At 45.9% G+C, this 15,408-nt stretch overlaps 1 protein-coding gene across 1 annotated transcript; it reads right to left on the bottom strand.

The window, feature by feature from the left end:
* Positions 1–8,043: 8,043 nt before the first annotated feature.
* Positions 8,044–11,711, bottom strand: LOC109771027 (aspartic proteinase). Its single transcript, XM_020329745.3, has 12 exons — positions 11,536–11,711; positions 10,855–11,245; positions 10,663–10,723; positions 10,427–10,521; positions 10,147–10,259; positions 9,778–10,051; positions 9,546–9,659; positions 9,350–9,414; positions 9,106–9,250; positions 8,902–9,021; positions 8,590–8,678; positions 8,044–8,501 (listed from the first exon to the last, which is right to left on the bottom strand). Exons 2-12 carry the CDS (start codon positions 11,209–11,211, stop codon positions 8,417–8,419), a joined length of 1,518 nt encoding a protein of 505 aa, XP_020185334.1. The 5' UTR covers positions 11,212–11,245; positions 11,536–11,711; the 3' UTR covers positions 8,044–8,416.
* Positions 11,712–15,408: the final 3,697 nt, after the last annotated feature.

Here is a 15,408-nt window from a genome sequence, read left to right as displayed (position 1 = left end):
GTGCAGGATTTGTGCATCCCTTCAATGCAAACGGTTGTTTTGGATGACCTGTGTGCAACCACGTACAAACAATTTGGTAAGATTTGTCAATCCTTGTAACACTGCGATTTGTCAAAATATGAAGCTAAAAACCACTAGCAGTATCTAATTTTTGCAACTAAAATTCAGTAATTAAGCATAGATTTCATTCATAGAGTAAGCAGTCGTTCTTAATTTATACAAACAGTTCAACTCGACAGCTGAACCGACCAAACTTTTCCCCAATTGTTGCCAACCAAGTACTGAAATAGCTAGTTCAACTATATATACTAGCTAATTTTAAGTATGTTGTACAGTTCCACCACATCTATAGTCAGATGAACTGAACAAAATAGCCCCTAAATACTACTACTGCGGAGGGGCTTTGTACTACTTTCGGCAGCCTCTCCTCTGCCGAGCGCGCTCAGTAAGAGGCGGAGGAGGAGGAGCCTACCGACGAGCTGGGCAACCGCAATGCGGTGCCTGCCGCTAATGCAGCTTTAGCGATGCTCACCTCGAACGCCCTCTGACGCTCCAGATGACCCCTCTCGAAGCGGTGGTTCTCCTCGAAGATCTCCTGATTCCTCGCCTCTGAGGTGGCGTGTGCCGCGGCCACGGCGGCGGTAAGGCTCTTTGCGTGCTTGACGAGGCGCTCCTCCTCCTCCCGCAGGAACTCGGTGTAGCGCGCAAGGTCGCTAACGCACGTGCGAGCATCCACCTCCGCCTCCCGCCTTCGGGCGGCGGTGGCAGAGCGGGTGATGACCCCGACGATCGACGGTGGGCTGGCGGCCATGGCGGCCGACGACGGGGTGGCGGCCACGACCACCACCTGCCGCCTTCGGGCCGCGATGGTGGAGCGGGTGATGGCCACAGTGGCCGGCAGTGGGGTGGCGGCCACGACGACCACCTCCCGCCTTTGGGCCACGACGGCGGAGCGGGCGATGGCCCTGGCTTTCAACGGTGGTGTGGCGGCAACGGCGGCCGGCAATAGCTGCCGACGAGCACCGGTGGCGGAGCGTGTGGTGGGTGTTCCGTGCACACCCAACAAGGACGCCACGCGCACTACACTATGTCGGGGACTGCGCCGCCGCCGCGGTGTAGCCTCCCAGCTGGAGCTGTCCTCTGATGACGGCGGAGTGGCTGAGCGACGACAACAGACCAGCGCCATTGGTGATTATGGGAGAAGCAGACAAGATAAGCTACAGGGATGGAGGGGAAAATGCGACGCAGGACTCACCGACCGTGAGGGTTTTTATAGCAGGCCGGTAAGCATTGGGATTTTGGGGGATTTCACAGAGTCGGGCGGGAAGCTTGCGCGGGAACCTGCGAGGTTGCGTGGGAACGGGCTCACCGATGATTCATTGGCGCCACCGTTTGGCAAAAAGAACGCCCCCGCGCGCTGCGCAAGCTTGCGCTGTAAGCCGTCTGCGGCAGCGGGGTGACAAGACGTGCGAGAGGAGGACGAAAGGCCACGTACACATATGGTTAACAAAACGTTTGCGATTTAATTACCTACTATACCACCGTCCTGGTTTATAAGTATGATTTAACTAATAAAATACGAATGCATGTCGCCAAAGATTATATAGTTGGATTTGTATTTGAACATAGTTTCCAATTATATAATTTTTTAAACATGCATTAACATTTTGTTGGTTAAATTTGAGGGCAAAGTATGGCACAAAATATAAAGGAGACTATAGACTAGACGGAGGTGGTACCACACGGCCGCTCTCTATGCAGCGACGCAACTGTCGGCCGGCTTGTAGGCGGCCATTTCCTGCGTGTTCAACTGCTCTATGTGTGTGGTTGCTTGCGGTTCAGGAGGCCGCGGCGCGCTCTGCTCGTGTCCCGCCGTGTGCGCTCTGCTCTCACGTCCCTCCGGGTGCTCTGCCCTCGTCCCTCCACGCGCGCTGCCAGTGTTTGGGGCCGGCGCACGATCACGCACGTTTGTGTGCAAGCGGTTGCACCGGGCGCGGCGCGACGATGCAGTTACCCGCTGCAAAAACTGTCATGCGGACGCGCCGAGAATCCACGCCGCCCGGCCCCCTTTTATTCCTGCGGCCATTTACCTTCATCTCTCGTCTCACATGACACAATAAGCACACCCACGAGGACACATACAGAGAGGACATCCAACGGTTCCAATGGCGCTCCCCGTGGCTCCAATGGCGCTCCCAGCGGCCGACGACGACAACGGCGGGCAGTTCACCACACATCACATAGTGGACACCCACGTGAGGGGGAAGGCCCTCTCGGTGGTGTACACGAACGATCCGGTCTCGGTGGAGAACTCCATCCAAACTATGGAGCAGTTCCTTGCCGAGGACAAGTACCCAGTGGTCGGCTTCGACCTCGAGTACACCATCAGTCGTGCCGGGCACGATCAGAAGGTTGTCGTCGCCCAGTTGTGCGTGCGACATGACGTCCTCGTCTACCACTTCCACCTTGCCACAAGGCCTTGCGAGCATTTCTCCATGTTTATCAACAGCTCCGACTACAGTTTCGCTACGGTGGACACCACCAACGATCTAAAAGTGCTCAAGGTTTCGGACTTGAAATGCCCGAATCTTGTCAACATCCAGCACCACTACAAGGTCTGGGGCAGCGACAAAAACAAACTGAACTCCCTGGTTGACCTCGCCTCGGCCATCATCGACCCCTACTACGCGAAGATGAAGGAAGAGAGCAATAAGGACAAGAACGCCTGGCACAGTGTGTGGCATAAGAGACTGGATGAACAACATGTCAAGTACGCGACCATGGACGCGTACACAAGCTACGAGATGTACAGGCGGATCGTTGACATGAGGAACTGTCTTCTTCCTGACAAAGACGAGGGATCGAGCCACATAGCAGTGGCGGGAGCGTCACAAGAAGTAGATGACTAAACGATCGTTTCTCCTACTTTAGAATGCATGCAATTGTTTATTGAGGTGTGTGCGAATGATCTGTATATTCACTTATGTAATTGGATGTTTATTTCAGTTATATATATACACATGTTATTTTACTGTAGACAAAGCAATTCACACGGCTTATTAGCAGCAATCGTCTGTGTTATTATTGGTCTTCGCACACATTTCAGATTACGGGCCCGTTTGCCGCGTATCACACACATCTTGTTCAGTTGAACCGTTTTCATTGTGTTGCCTAATCACACATAGTTCATCCCAGTGAACCGTATGATGTATATCGCACACGCCTTCTGGCTGCCCGTTTCTTTTGTGCCTCCTCATCCCAAACAGTTAATTGAGCTGAACTGTATGCCCTGCATCGCACACGCAACTAAATTCTGAACCGTGTTTGATGCATCTGTCATCGCAAACGTTTTGCACCTTTTTTGACGGTTTTTTACACCACCATTTGCGATTATGGCATCGCACACAGTTTTGTCGAAGGGTCTCTGATCGTAGTGTCGCGTTTGGACAATCCTGCAGTAGTACTAGTCAAGTAGAGGCTCACTAGGGACACAGTGTTTGTCTATGTATTCACCCATGTATTTGGGTTTCCGGTCAATACAATTCTAGCATGAATAATAAACATTTATCATGAATAAGGAAATATAAAATAACAACTTTATTATTGCCTCTAGGGCATATTTCCTTCAGGAGTGTCGTGAAAGATCGGACCATAACAACAGATCGGATCTCGCAATCGAGGTTCGGTTACATCAGGTGGTATTCAGAGCAAGGTTGTTCACGACACTGTGCAGAAGATGACTGGATTATCATGGAAGCTAAGCTATGGATTTCAGTTGGAGGAGGAAGGCCGATAGGATGGACTTTTTCATACTCGTGTTGTGGTACAAGAGAGATCATGTGCTATGACAATCGACCACATGACTTTGATTAATGTCGCAAGCATCGAGATGGTGGAGAAGTTGGAACTACCAATGACACTTCGTCCACAACCATACTCGTTCCATTTGGGTCATGAAGAGCTCACTGTCACGCACCAGACCAAGGTACAATTTATGTTGGGAAAATATTTTTGTGAGGTTTTGTGCGACGTGATTCCGCTATCGATGATTTCATGTCACTTGTTGTTGAGCGAGCCATGGTACAAAAAGAATGATGTCGGATATGATTGCCAAACACACAAATATATTGTCAAGAAGGGTAAGAAGTGTGACCTCCTGCCCATGGGTGAGGATCTTTTCATTGTTCGGAGGAAAGAATACATGGAGAAGATAAAAGAGTGGAAAGAAGCAAAGAAAAGGGAGGTCGAAGCTACTGAAATTTTTACGGTCGTTGTTCAATCTGCAACTAAAAATATTATTGAAGAGATCGACTCGAATCGTTTCGTTTCAAGGAGGAGAGGACGATATGACCGCATGTATTTTAACTAAGATGATCGCTGATGATACAGTAACGTCTACACCTAGTATTGAATATACTACAGACGTTTTCCAAGATGGAGATATACTAATGAAGATGGGTATTATTTGGCCTAAAGAATACTGTGGAAAGAAATACAAATCCAGTCTGGTAAAAGGAAAACAAGTGCATTCAGAACCAGCACGTGCATGTGATTGTTTTGATAATCTCGATGGACATGCAACCTGGGACTCTAAATTTTATAGAGTAACGTATGCATGCAAGGTGTTACGATATAATAAAAGAGAGAGTATATTTGTTGACTCGTTGGGATCTGTTAAGAAGATAACCGGCAGATATTTATTTCTCTTCCAGCCACGCAAGGACCAGGCTCCTTGCCAAAGAAGTTGTGTACGTGCCCAACTCTCCTTGAAAGAAGTTGGATGGGGTCCACCTGCAATACGGGAGGCACTTCAAGATGGCGTTCGGATTGAGTCCATATTTATGTCAGCTAGTAGTTTGTTTAAGTCGGTTGTTATTTTTAGGCAGGTAATCTTTATTTCCAATTTGTTGTGCGGCCAGTGTGTTGGTCAAACAAAGTTTGAGTCGGCTAGTTGTACTAGTATAAATATCCATAGTGCGGTTATTGTGAAAGCATGTTATATTTTTATGATAGACACAATGTGTTTTTAGGGTAAGTACCCGCATCGAGTTTTGGGGAAAGTTGTCTAAAAATCCCTAAGTTTTGGAGGAAGCTTTAGAAAACCTATGTGTTGCGATTTCTCTTTGTGGAAATTGTTTTGTGCGTGAGTACCGTCATTGAGATTGGTTTTCTCGTGCTTAGCTGTAAGGTTCAAATCCTCTACTTCGTGTACATCTCGTGCGCGGGCGAGAGGTTGCTACTACCGAAAGTGAAGTGTCGTGAAAGATCGGACCATAACAACAGACCGGATCTCGCAATCGAGGTTCGGTCCATATCACTTTTTGTGATCAAATGTGTTTTGATATGAGCTACGAAACAGAGGCTTTCATAGTGAATAGTATATGTGCTAGAAATTCATGATCTTTTTTGTGCGCCTCACATCAAAATATACTCCCTCCATCCAGAATTAGTTGATGCTCAAACGAATGTGTCTAGTTGGAGGAAGTATTTGATAATAAAACTTTACAGACATGTGGTTTACATCCCTATGTATATGTGTATTTGTTACAAAAAAAACTTAAAAGGTTAACTAATGGTCTTCTCAAAATTCAGCTCCATAAAGTATGTCGACAGGGTTCTACTACTACCTCCATTTCAGTTTACAAGTCCTACGCATATACTTAGGTTGCCAATTTTATCACCCTAATATAAACTATATAATATAAATATTATATCGTTCGAAACTAGAACATCTGAAGTTTATATTGGTATATTTTTTATAATATATGACTTGTATTAGGTTAGTCAAATTGACGACTTAGGAATACGCGCACGCCCTGTAAACTGAGGTAGTAACACAAATTGTAGTCCTATTCACATTAGTTTTAGTTCCAAGTAGTACAAACATAACCTTACTTGTGCATAACATTCGACGCAGATCCAATAATTTCGACAAAGATGGGCATAGTAGAGTTTGTCGTTTCGTTCGCTCGCCATTTTAGTATTCCTCCTGATGTCTTGCCTAGGAATTAGGAAGCACCTCCTGAAGTTTGCACAATGTGCAGAATGGTGTGTTGTTGACTTGGAGACTACTACCTAAAAGTCGTAGTAGCGCATCGGGAAGACAACTATATGACGGTGGTGCGAAAAGTGGGTGTTGCCAAATAGTACTAGCAAGAAGTTACGTTTCTTAACTGAAAACTATGGTTCAGAATTACGTTTCTTAACTGAAAAGTGACTGTTGGTATCTGTATACTGTTGGCGCTTTCGAAATTTTGACTATCAAATGACCACCAAAAGCAGTCTCGTTTAAATCGTTGCAAGGGCTAGCTGATTCTTGTTTGAAGAATCTCTGAGATGTAGTACGGCGAAACACACACGCTCCTCCCACCAGAAGTTCAAAAAAGAAAGCTCTGTTTTTCTGCTTCCTTCTCGGACGGGGAGAAGAAAGAAATGAATCTCCCTCCCCCTTGGTTGGTCGGCGCAGGCGAAATCAGCGCGACGGTTGAATGCCCTCACCCCACCTCTCGTACGCGTTCATTTATGGCGCGCAGTCCCGGGCTAGCCCAAACTAGCCAGTGGCCCGGCGGCCGGCATCCGCGGCGTGCGCAAGGGCAGGCAGGTTTCGGGGACGGCCAGCCATGCCATGCCGCGACACAGTGCATGCGCGCGTACTTGCGGGCCGCGGCAGGCGTCTCCGGCCGGTCACGGACGACCAGAGGCCGTGCGCGTGCCGTCCTATGGGTGGTGTAGTGTGTACCACGATCGATGCGAATTTATGGCCTGCAAGACTGCCGCTCTGCGCGTGTCGCAGCGGCGCCATTTACTCTTCTCGCTGCGGCGGCCGGCGGGAGAGGCTGCAGAGGGGACTGCGCTGTGCCGTGCATGTGCGTCGGGCCTTGCCATGGGCTTGGAGGGAGGGGTTGAGCAGTGGAGGTCCCGGAACTAGAAGCTGCAGAATTCCAGCCTTGGCTTGGAGGAGTGAATGCTTTTCCTTCGCCGAGTGTTGCTGCTGTCTGTCTCGTCCTGTAGCTGTTGTGTGCCTAGCCGAATAGGGATGGGGTGCAGTGTAAATTCAGAGCTTGCCCGTATACAGTAGTACTCCATCGGTCCAGACTCATGCTAGCAGGAGTACTTTTTTTGAATCAATGAAATCGCTACCTTTTTGTAGCTGAACCCATCGACCTTGATTGGCCTGAAGATGTATGATTCCGCATTTTCAACATAACTGAAGTACACATCAATCCTTTCATCTGGCCAAGAATCTTTACTTCTGGGTTTTGCCATGGCACCGGCCAGGATTCAACCCTTCCCTCCCCATTGACCGGTTTGACCCGTTGACCATCCAGTCAGCAAGCCATGTCAGCAAAAAATAAAATCAGGGAAAATCCAGGAAAAGTAAAAAACAGTATGTATAATAAAAATACTTAAAACGTAAAATCAATAAAAAAAGGTTCCAAAAAACAAAACAAAAATATAAGAATTTCATGCCCCATTTTTTCAAAATAATAGATTTTCAGAATTTTTTGAAAAAAATAATCTATAAAGTCAAGGAACAATACTACGCATCTGGAAAAGTTTTTGAATTTATTTTTATTTTACAGATTTTTCAGAAAATTGAACTTTTATCCAAAATGATCAGGAAAAAGACCAGAATTTTTTTCCCAATTTTTCCAAACTTTTCCGGCTACAACCCCAATCATTTTTTTCAATTTTCCAGAATTTTGAAAGTTTTTTTATTTTACACATTTTTTATTTTACAGAATATTATTTTTCAATTTTTAAATTTTATGTATTTTTTTTACTGCTTTTTCTGGATTTTTTATTTTTTGGATGGTCAACGGGTCAAAACCATTCAATGGGGAGAGGAGGGTTGAATCCTAGCCTGTTTTAAGGGTTCGGATTGTAATGGGGAGAGGACGGTTGAATCCTGGCCTGTTTTAAGGGTTTCGTTTGTAATGTAGACGGTATTGAAGTTGGGGGTTGTAAATTAGACTAGGGCTGAAATATGCACTTATCTCAGTATAGGCCACGATGTTGAAATGTAAATGTGATGCCGAAACCTACTAAACGGAGGCTAATTTAGATACAATACTCAAAAGAACATACATTGGGATAATTGTCTCTAAATGTCTACTGTATATCAGGAGACCGTGCTAAGAGAATGTGCATTGGGAGTGGCCGCATAAACGATGAGACCACACCATAAAACCATGATTCTCATCGCGCTTATTACATCAACCTCGTGTCGTGTCATCGTGTGTGCTGTCTGCAGGTCCATATCAAGCCATACATAGCAAATAGCTATACAAATGCTGGTGGCAAGTTCATTTGTTCCTTTCTACTAATACTCCGTATAAGTTTATTGTTGACCTTGCAACTTGCACGTGCTTGCAGTATGTACAATACCGGCCCTGAACCTTGATACACCAAGTCCTCACGCGGATTTGGCGAACCCAATCCTGCTCTCACCGAAGTCGAAAACGGTGTGATAGGCGCCCATGAAGACGTCTCCAAGTATCCTGCGATTCCGTGACACGAAGCATCGATCAGACGGATTGCAAGGATAAAACAAGCAAATGGATGGTGAAGACTGTTAGGGTGCAATACCAGAGCGGGCCGCGAGGGGGCGGCACGTCGAACGCCATGAACCCACTGATGCAAATGGTCTGGCCTGATTGCTCCAGCTTCACGACGTACTGCAGCACAAAGGAGAAACATTTAGACTGCATATATGTAGCAAGTTGAGTGTGAAGAGTGCCCGAGGCAAGTAGGCAGCAGTTGGTATAAATAAAACCAACGTCAGTTCAGATTGGGCATTGACTATCTTAACTGAAGGTATGACTTGTTATCAAGCTTAAGAAAATGATAACATCGGTGCGAGTTTAATGACCCAAGCGGTAACTTAGGGGGCCACATCACCTGCTCTGGCGTCAAGGTGAAAGTCTTGTTTGCTATGGTGAAAGCAAGATCAGGCATCTCTGAGATCTGGTGGCAGTCGACGGTTGATTCTCCGTTGGGGCTCGGGAGACGCTCACAGAGCTGCAAGCCGCAATGGAATCAGACTGTTATCACAGTCTTCACCACTTGACAATAAGAAAATACTGGCGTGGGCGTGGTACTGACCTGATTCGCATAATCCAAGATGAGCTCTTTCGTTTGGTTTTTTCGGAGCTGATTCTGTATCCAGACAACAGTCATCTCACAAGCGGTGCAGAGAAGATCAGAGCCTCGCTTCTCTTTCTTATCAACAACAGATTCAATTTGGTTACTGCATAGTCATTCATGACAACAAAGTCTGTTATGAAAACATGAAAATACACATGTAAGTAAAATGGGAAATACGACTTGATGCGGATGTTGAGCTGACCTGACAGAGTAACTACCATCGAATACACAGAGACCAATCTGACTGCACACTTTCTGTGGCCTTGTCTGCTCAGTGACAACTTAGTATTAGTATTCTTGTAATTGGTTAGAGAATTCAAGATCGATGTAAAAGATCGTAATAACAACAATCCTATTGCCAAGATAACAGGGGAGGGCAAGTGCATCAAGTGACAAACCTGTGCTACAAGCAACTCAAGGATCATCTCTCCATACTCTCTCACTACTTCCTTGCATTCTGTACTGATAATCCCCTCAGCCCCAATTGCATGATTGACTTGAGCCACTATGGTCTGAGAGCAGTATAAAATACAAATGTATAAGGATGTCTCAGTTATATACCATAGTTTGTCCAAGTGCGCATTCTACCAAAGTACCAATTATGGTATGATCCAAGCAAGAACAACATACCGTTGGGCCAGCGAGCAGTGAGGTCCCTGAGTCGACAATTGCAGCGCAACCACCAGCACAGAAGCCAGTTGACTCGCCACCAATGAGAAGATCACCCATGTCAAACTGCCAGTAGCCTTTACGAGTGACCGGAACGTATGTGTGTTTCCCCTTATAGTGCTTTTTGTCCACACCCCCGAACACGAGTTCACCTCCCGCGGATGCATCGGGATCACGGTTAAGCCAGAAGGAGAAGATGTCCTTCTCTATCAGCTTCTGCTCTTGCATGCTCTGCCTGTTTGTTCATGCAACACATGAAAGGGTATTCAGGCAACAGCATTGCTGAGATTATGACATCATGATAATCTGTTCAGAGGTCTGAATATGTACCAAATTGGAGGGGCACTTCCCACGGAAATCTCCGGAAATCCAAGGCCAAGTATACCATCAAACTTCCCAATGATAAAAGTAGGACTTGCTTCACGGGTTGTCTCGATGAATTTCTGAAAGACAGTAAAAGTATAGCATTGGTTGGTAATCCTGCATACAAATATTATACTGAGCTACTCCCTCCGTAAACTAATATAAGAGCGTTTAGATTACTATTTTAGTGATCTAAACACTCTTATATTAGTTTACAGAGGGAGTACTTACTAGTTCAATACATCACCTGATTTTTCACAACAAGCTCGCCAACTAACACGCTGTCCTCACTGAAGAAGCCAGCAATTGACCCAGAGCCATAGCTAATTGTGCAAGTTTCTCCTGGACAGTTTCAACAACCAGGAATATGCATGAGTGTGCAAGAAGTCAAGAACCATTTTCTGGTTGAGTACTCTTTACGGTTTGCAAAAGCAAGGAACCAAACTGAACAGAAGATAAGCATATTATGCGTGTCCAGCATACCATTCTTCTTGTAAGTGGTCGATTTGGTCGACTTGTATTTGTGGTGCAAGTAGCATGCTATCTGAAGGAACATGGGCACCAACGCATCAAATTTATGTTCCTAACTCAAAACATGCTTAAAGTGCCCATTATCAAGAAACTCAAAGCATGCACCATGGTAAGTACCACATGTCTGTCGGGCACTGAACTTACCGAAAAGTAGCATTTCGACGACGGAACCCACAAGTTTGAGCTCCCGGTGTCAAATATGACCGTGAAGTTCTGCGGCGGCGTGCCGACGCCGATCTCTCCGAAGTACTGGGTGTCTAGGTAGTTGTCCAGAGGAACTATGTCATCGTCTGACAGGCCGAGAGAGTGGCGAGATCCATCGTCGGGCCTCAGCAGGTTGGTCTCCTGCCTCGCCGATTTTGCGGCTGCTAGGGTTTCCTTGTCCAGCCTCTTCTTGCTCAGGTTGATCCTCAGCAACCCATCGGAGCAAGCGCCGCCGAGCAGCAAGGCGCATGAGAGGATCCATAGGCAAGTGACCCCCAAGAGATGCATCGGCCTCATGGCCCCGGAGCTCTCTGGGCAAAATAATCCCCACCTGCGAATCCAATAATATAGCTTATTTGCTGAAAGATTAACAGCATCTCAAAGCAAGAACTTGGTATCTCATGACAAGAAATCGATGGTAGGTTTGGATGGATTCTCGTATCCATTTGTCCGGTAATAACGGAGTCACCAAATCGAATACCTAGGGGCCTTAATCAGCACACCGAATACTACTACTACTTCTCTGGACAAGATTAGGAACTTCAAAACGGATCATAATAGCTCAAATATCTGAGCCTTTGAGTGATCAAGCTGCTAGCTAGGCTATTGGACTCATCGTACCTTGCTGATGCGAGCGAGCTTCCCAAACCAGAGGCCACCAGAGAAAAGAGTGAGGAAAAACTCGAGGGGAAAAAGAGGGAAGTGGGAGATAACTAGGACACGTCAATCAGATGAAGGTACTTTTTTTTTTCAGGAAATGAAGGTACTTTAGTTGGTTGGCACGGAGTCTATACAGCAAACGCATGAATAATTATAGAAATCTGGCCCCGAACGGCACGTGGCAAATTTAACGTTTTCAATGATAAGTTTAGTGTCGCAGACATGACAACTTCATGCTTCAGTTTATTTTTTAACAAAAAATTATCGTGTGTCAACTAACTTGTCATCTGTGCGTCACTAAAATTGTCATTGAAATCGTTTGATCTGCCATGTGCTCGTACCTGACGTCAAGTAGGTACTTATCATGTCTCCTTGCTTGGAATTATCTTTCACGCCATCTATTTCATGGGCCTTCCGCTGATGCCTCCCTCGCGCGTTCCTGGCACGGGCACTCTACACTTGGTCAATTTTTCTCGAGGGTCATGCCGCCCAGGTGCGTCGTCTTACGTGCTCGTCCGCGGGGGCACTAGATGTGGTTGGGTCAGTCTGTCAGCGTCATTCGCTTCCTGACCATCCGGCCAGGGGGCGCGACGGCAAGCCAACCGGCCATGATGGCCATCCGGCTAGAGGTTGCGACGGAAAGAGGACAGGTAGCCATGAGGGCCATCTGGCCAGGGGTCATGATGGCAAGCTAGTCGGCCATGAGGGTCATTCGGCCATGGGTCACAACAGAAAGAAGCCAGGTGGTCGGCACCCCACTACATTAGAATACGGCTTGTGAGAGACGTTGTTGTGGTATCGGGTATCCGGTCAGTGAGAGATACCCGACAAGTTCGACCCAACATTGGCTCGATCTGTGGTGCCTCGACATTTCACGGACCCGGGCCGCTGAGGCTTCCTCTGGCCGGGAAGGGTGTTTGGTTTGTGCTAGTCGGGGTCCTTGGCTCGGCCATTTCTCGATGTTTGCTAGACCCGGTGCGCCGGGGGTTTTCTTGATCGGATCTTTGGGGAAGGTGTTCAGCTTGTGAGAGTAGGGGTGCTTCGTGGGCGCTTCGGTCTTTTTCTAACAGCGGATGTATTTTTCCTATAAGTTCGATGTTTTATGTTGCACGTCGGATGCCGAACACACTAGCCTCCCCATCGTTTTGCAGCTCCTGCTTCGGAGGGCCCTTTGCTCATTCCCGCTGGCAACGCTCGACCACGTCTCCGTCCTCTCCCTTCTCGCACGGGTGTACAACCTACCCTATTCTCCGGCCTCAAGAAGCATGGTGTTCGCCGTCGGTCGGTGTACCATTTCTGTTTTGGGTGGGTAGCCCCTTTACTCCATTGTTCGTGCCCGTGTTCTCTTCCGTTTGGTGTCGGTTTTCCTGTTATTGTGGCATTGCAAGACACAAGACTTTGTGATGGGTACCAAGCGATGAAAGGTGTTGGTGTTGTTTTCCTCGTTTGTTTTTTATTGCCAATAAATATATCCACCCGGCCTTATGGCGCTCATCCTGCTCGACCCAGTATAAATACTCGTGCTCTATCTCCTGGAACTCTCTCTCGTCGCGGTCCTCTTTGGTTTCGCCGGAGAAAGGGTCGTCACATGGTCTCTGGGGGTGATTATGACAGCGAGTTTTTGACGGCAACGATGTTTTAGGCCGTGCCACATTTGCTGCCGACGTTGGAGTCTGATGGGGTTTATATATATGTGCGAAACATAAAGGTGATGGGTTTAGGCTCTAGGGTTGTGTTGACTCTAATGGTATGAACCGGAATGGTGGCGGTTTTTGGCCTCGGGATTGTATTTGCTCTGATGCGTTGGGTGTCAGTTTGTTGGTTCACCCTGTCATGATGGCTGCTCATGGCGAATTGAATTGGCCGGGCATTGACGTTCATGTGGCTCGTCAGTTGAAAAGAGTCGAGTCGTGTTAGCTTGCCCTCGACGGTGGTTACTGTTCGTTCACGTCCTAAATTCGGCACGGGCGACGACAAAGGGATGGTCAAAGTGGGTCCATGCCAGCTCGTAAAGCTGAAATGCTCATGACTGCTAATAAAGTCGTTGTTGTTGTTTTCCCTAACTGGGTTAGGGCCTGGCAAACTTAGTATGATTGTGCCAGTGCAGACCTGTTGCGTCGCGTCCCATGGTCTACCACATCCACATGCAGGAGCAGGCGCCTTCGTCATTGAGCTGCTAGGCATTTGACTGATCAAAACGGTGTATGGTTAGAGGCGTTGTAGTAGCTGGGTACGTAGGTCATTCCTGGTGTTGGTTAGGTTGGTTCCTGGGCGACACAGGTGACGGTGTCTTGGCTAGAGGGTCTCCCACCACGTCGCCTTCCGGCCTGGTGTGCCGGGCCGAGGACCCCATGGTGGTTCAAGAGTGGGCCACACCAGACGGCCCATGGCGTATATATGGAAGGCTCCTGGAGACTTACCATGTACTCCAAGAAGCCAGATTCGCCGAAGACACTATTTCCTGATACGTAACCGACTAGGGACTTATATAAATCGAGGGGTAGGGCTCGTAGAACGACAATAACAATCTTAGGGTAGATCATATGTGCGGTCCTCCAACCCAAACCAATACACACAAGCAGGCGTAGGGTATTGTCTCTTCGGGGAGCCCGAACCTGGGTAAAATCCCGAGTACTTGTTACCATCGCATCTAGACGCTTAGTTCGAGACCGCCGACATGAGATCTTCCGGATTTAGCTTCGTCATTGGTGGCCCATGCAAGTCCCATCTAAGCAATGGCCGTGATACAATGGGGCGCAAGATCATCGCTCATATCGGTACCTACACTACACAAAAATCTTTGTATTCGGCAATATCGCCCTCTTCGCTGAGTCAACCGACCATCTAGGCTAGGTCCAGATTTTCACTCCTGGTCGGGTCGTTAGATTCGCTGGTTCGGTAGCATCGAGTACATCGCAGATTCCCGCGGGCAGCTGGTCTTCACAATCTCGGTGTTAAACCAGATTGAGGACATATTTTGTTTTTTCTTATTTTTCTTTGTTATATTTCATTTTTCTTCGCTTTTGTTTGGTTTCTTTTAGCTTCTTTCTTGGTTATATAGATTTATCTTTTCTTTATCATTTTTTTCTTTGGTTTCTTTGGGTTTCACTATTTTCCATTCTTTTGCACTTGGTTCTTCGGTTTTCTTTTTAATTATCTTTTCCATTGGTTTCCTTTGTTTCTTTTTTGATTTTCATCGGTTTCTTCGTTTTTCCTTGTTTATTTTTTATTTTCATTCTGCATTTCGTCAAAACATTTTTTTAATACATGTTAAACATTTTTCGTAGACATCATTATCATTTTAAAAATGTTTTGATGTCAATTTTTTCATACACATTGTATATTTTTTATACATTTTAAACATTTTTAGTACATGTTAACATTTTTCATATATATGTTTTAGCTATATTTTTTAATGTCTATTTTTTCATACACTTCATACATTTTTTATACGTCCAATATATGTTTAACATTTTATATATGTATGTTTAACATTTTGCAGATACATGATTAATATTTTTTTAAACATATATTTTTCTATATCTATTTTTCTCATACACATTTTATAATTTTTCTATACATCCAAGATATTTCTTATATAACGTTCAAAATTTTCCCTAAAATGAATTACGTTTTTGAAAAAGTATATATTTTTATGTTTACTTTTTTCCGTACACATAGTACATTTTTCTATACATTGGAAACATTTTTTCTATGCCTATTTAACATTTTAAAAAACTTACATGAAGTATTTTTAAATATATATACATATATTTAAAATATTTGGAAGTATAAACAAAAGAAAAACAAAAATGTAAGGAAAACAGTGAAAAA

The sequence above is a fragment of the Aegilops tauschii genome, chromosome 7 (assembly GCF_002575655.3).
Source record: "Aegilops tauschii subsp. strangulata cultivar AL8/78 chromosome 7, Aet v6.0, whole genome shotgun sequence".
Taxonomy (NCBI): domain Eukaryota; kingdom Viridiplantae; phylum Streptophyta; class Magnoliopsida; order Poales; family Poaceae; genus Aegilops; species Aegilops tauschii.
This window is presented reverse-complemented; position numbering and strand designations above follow the sequence as displayed.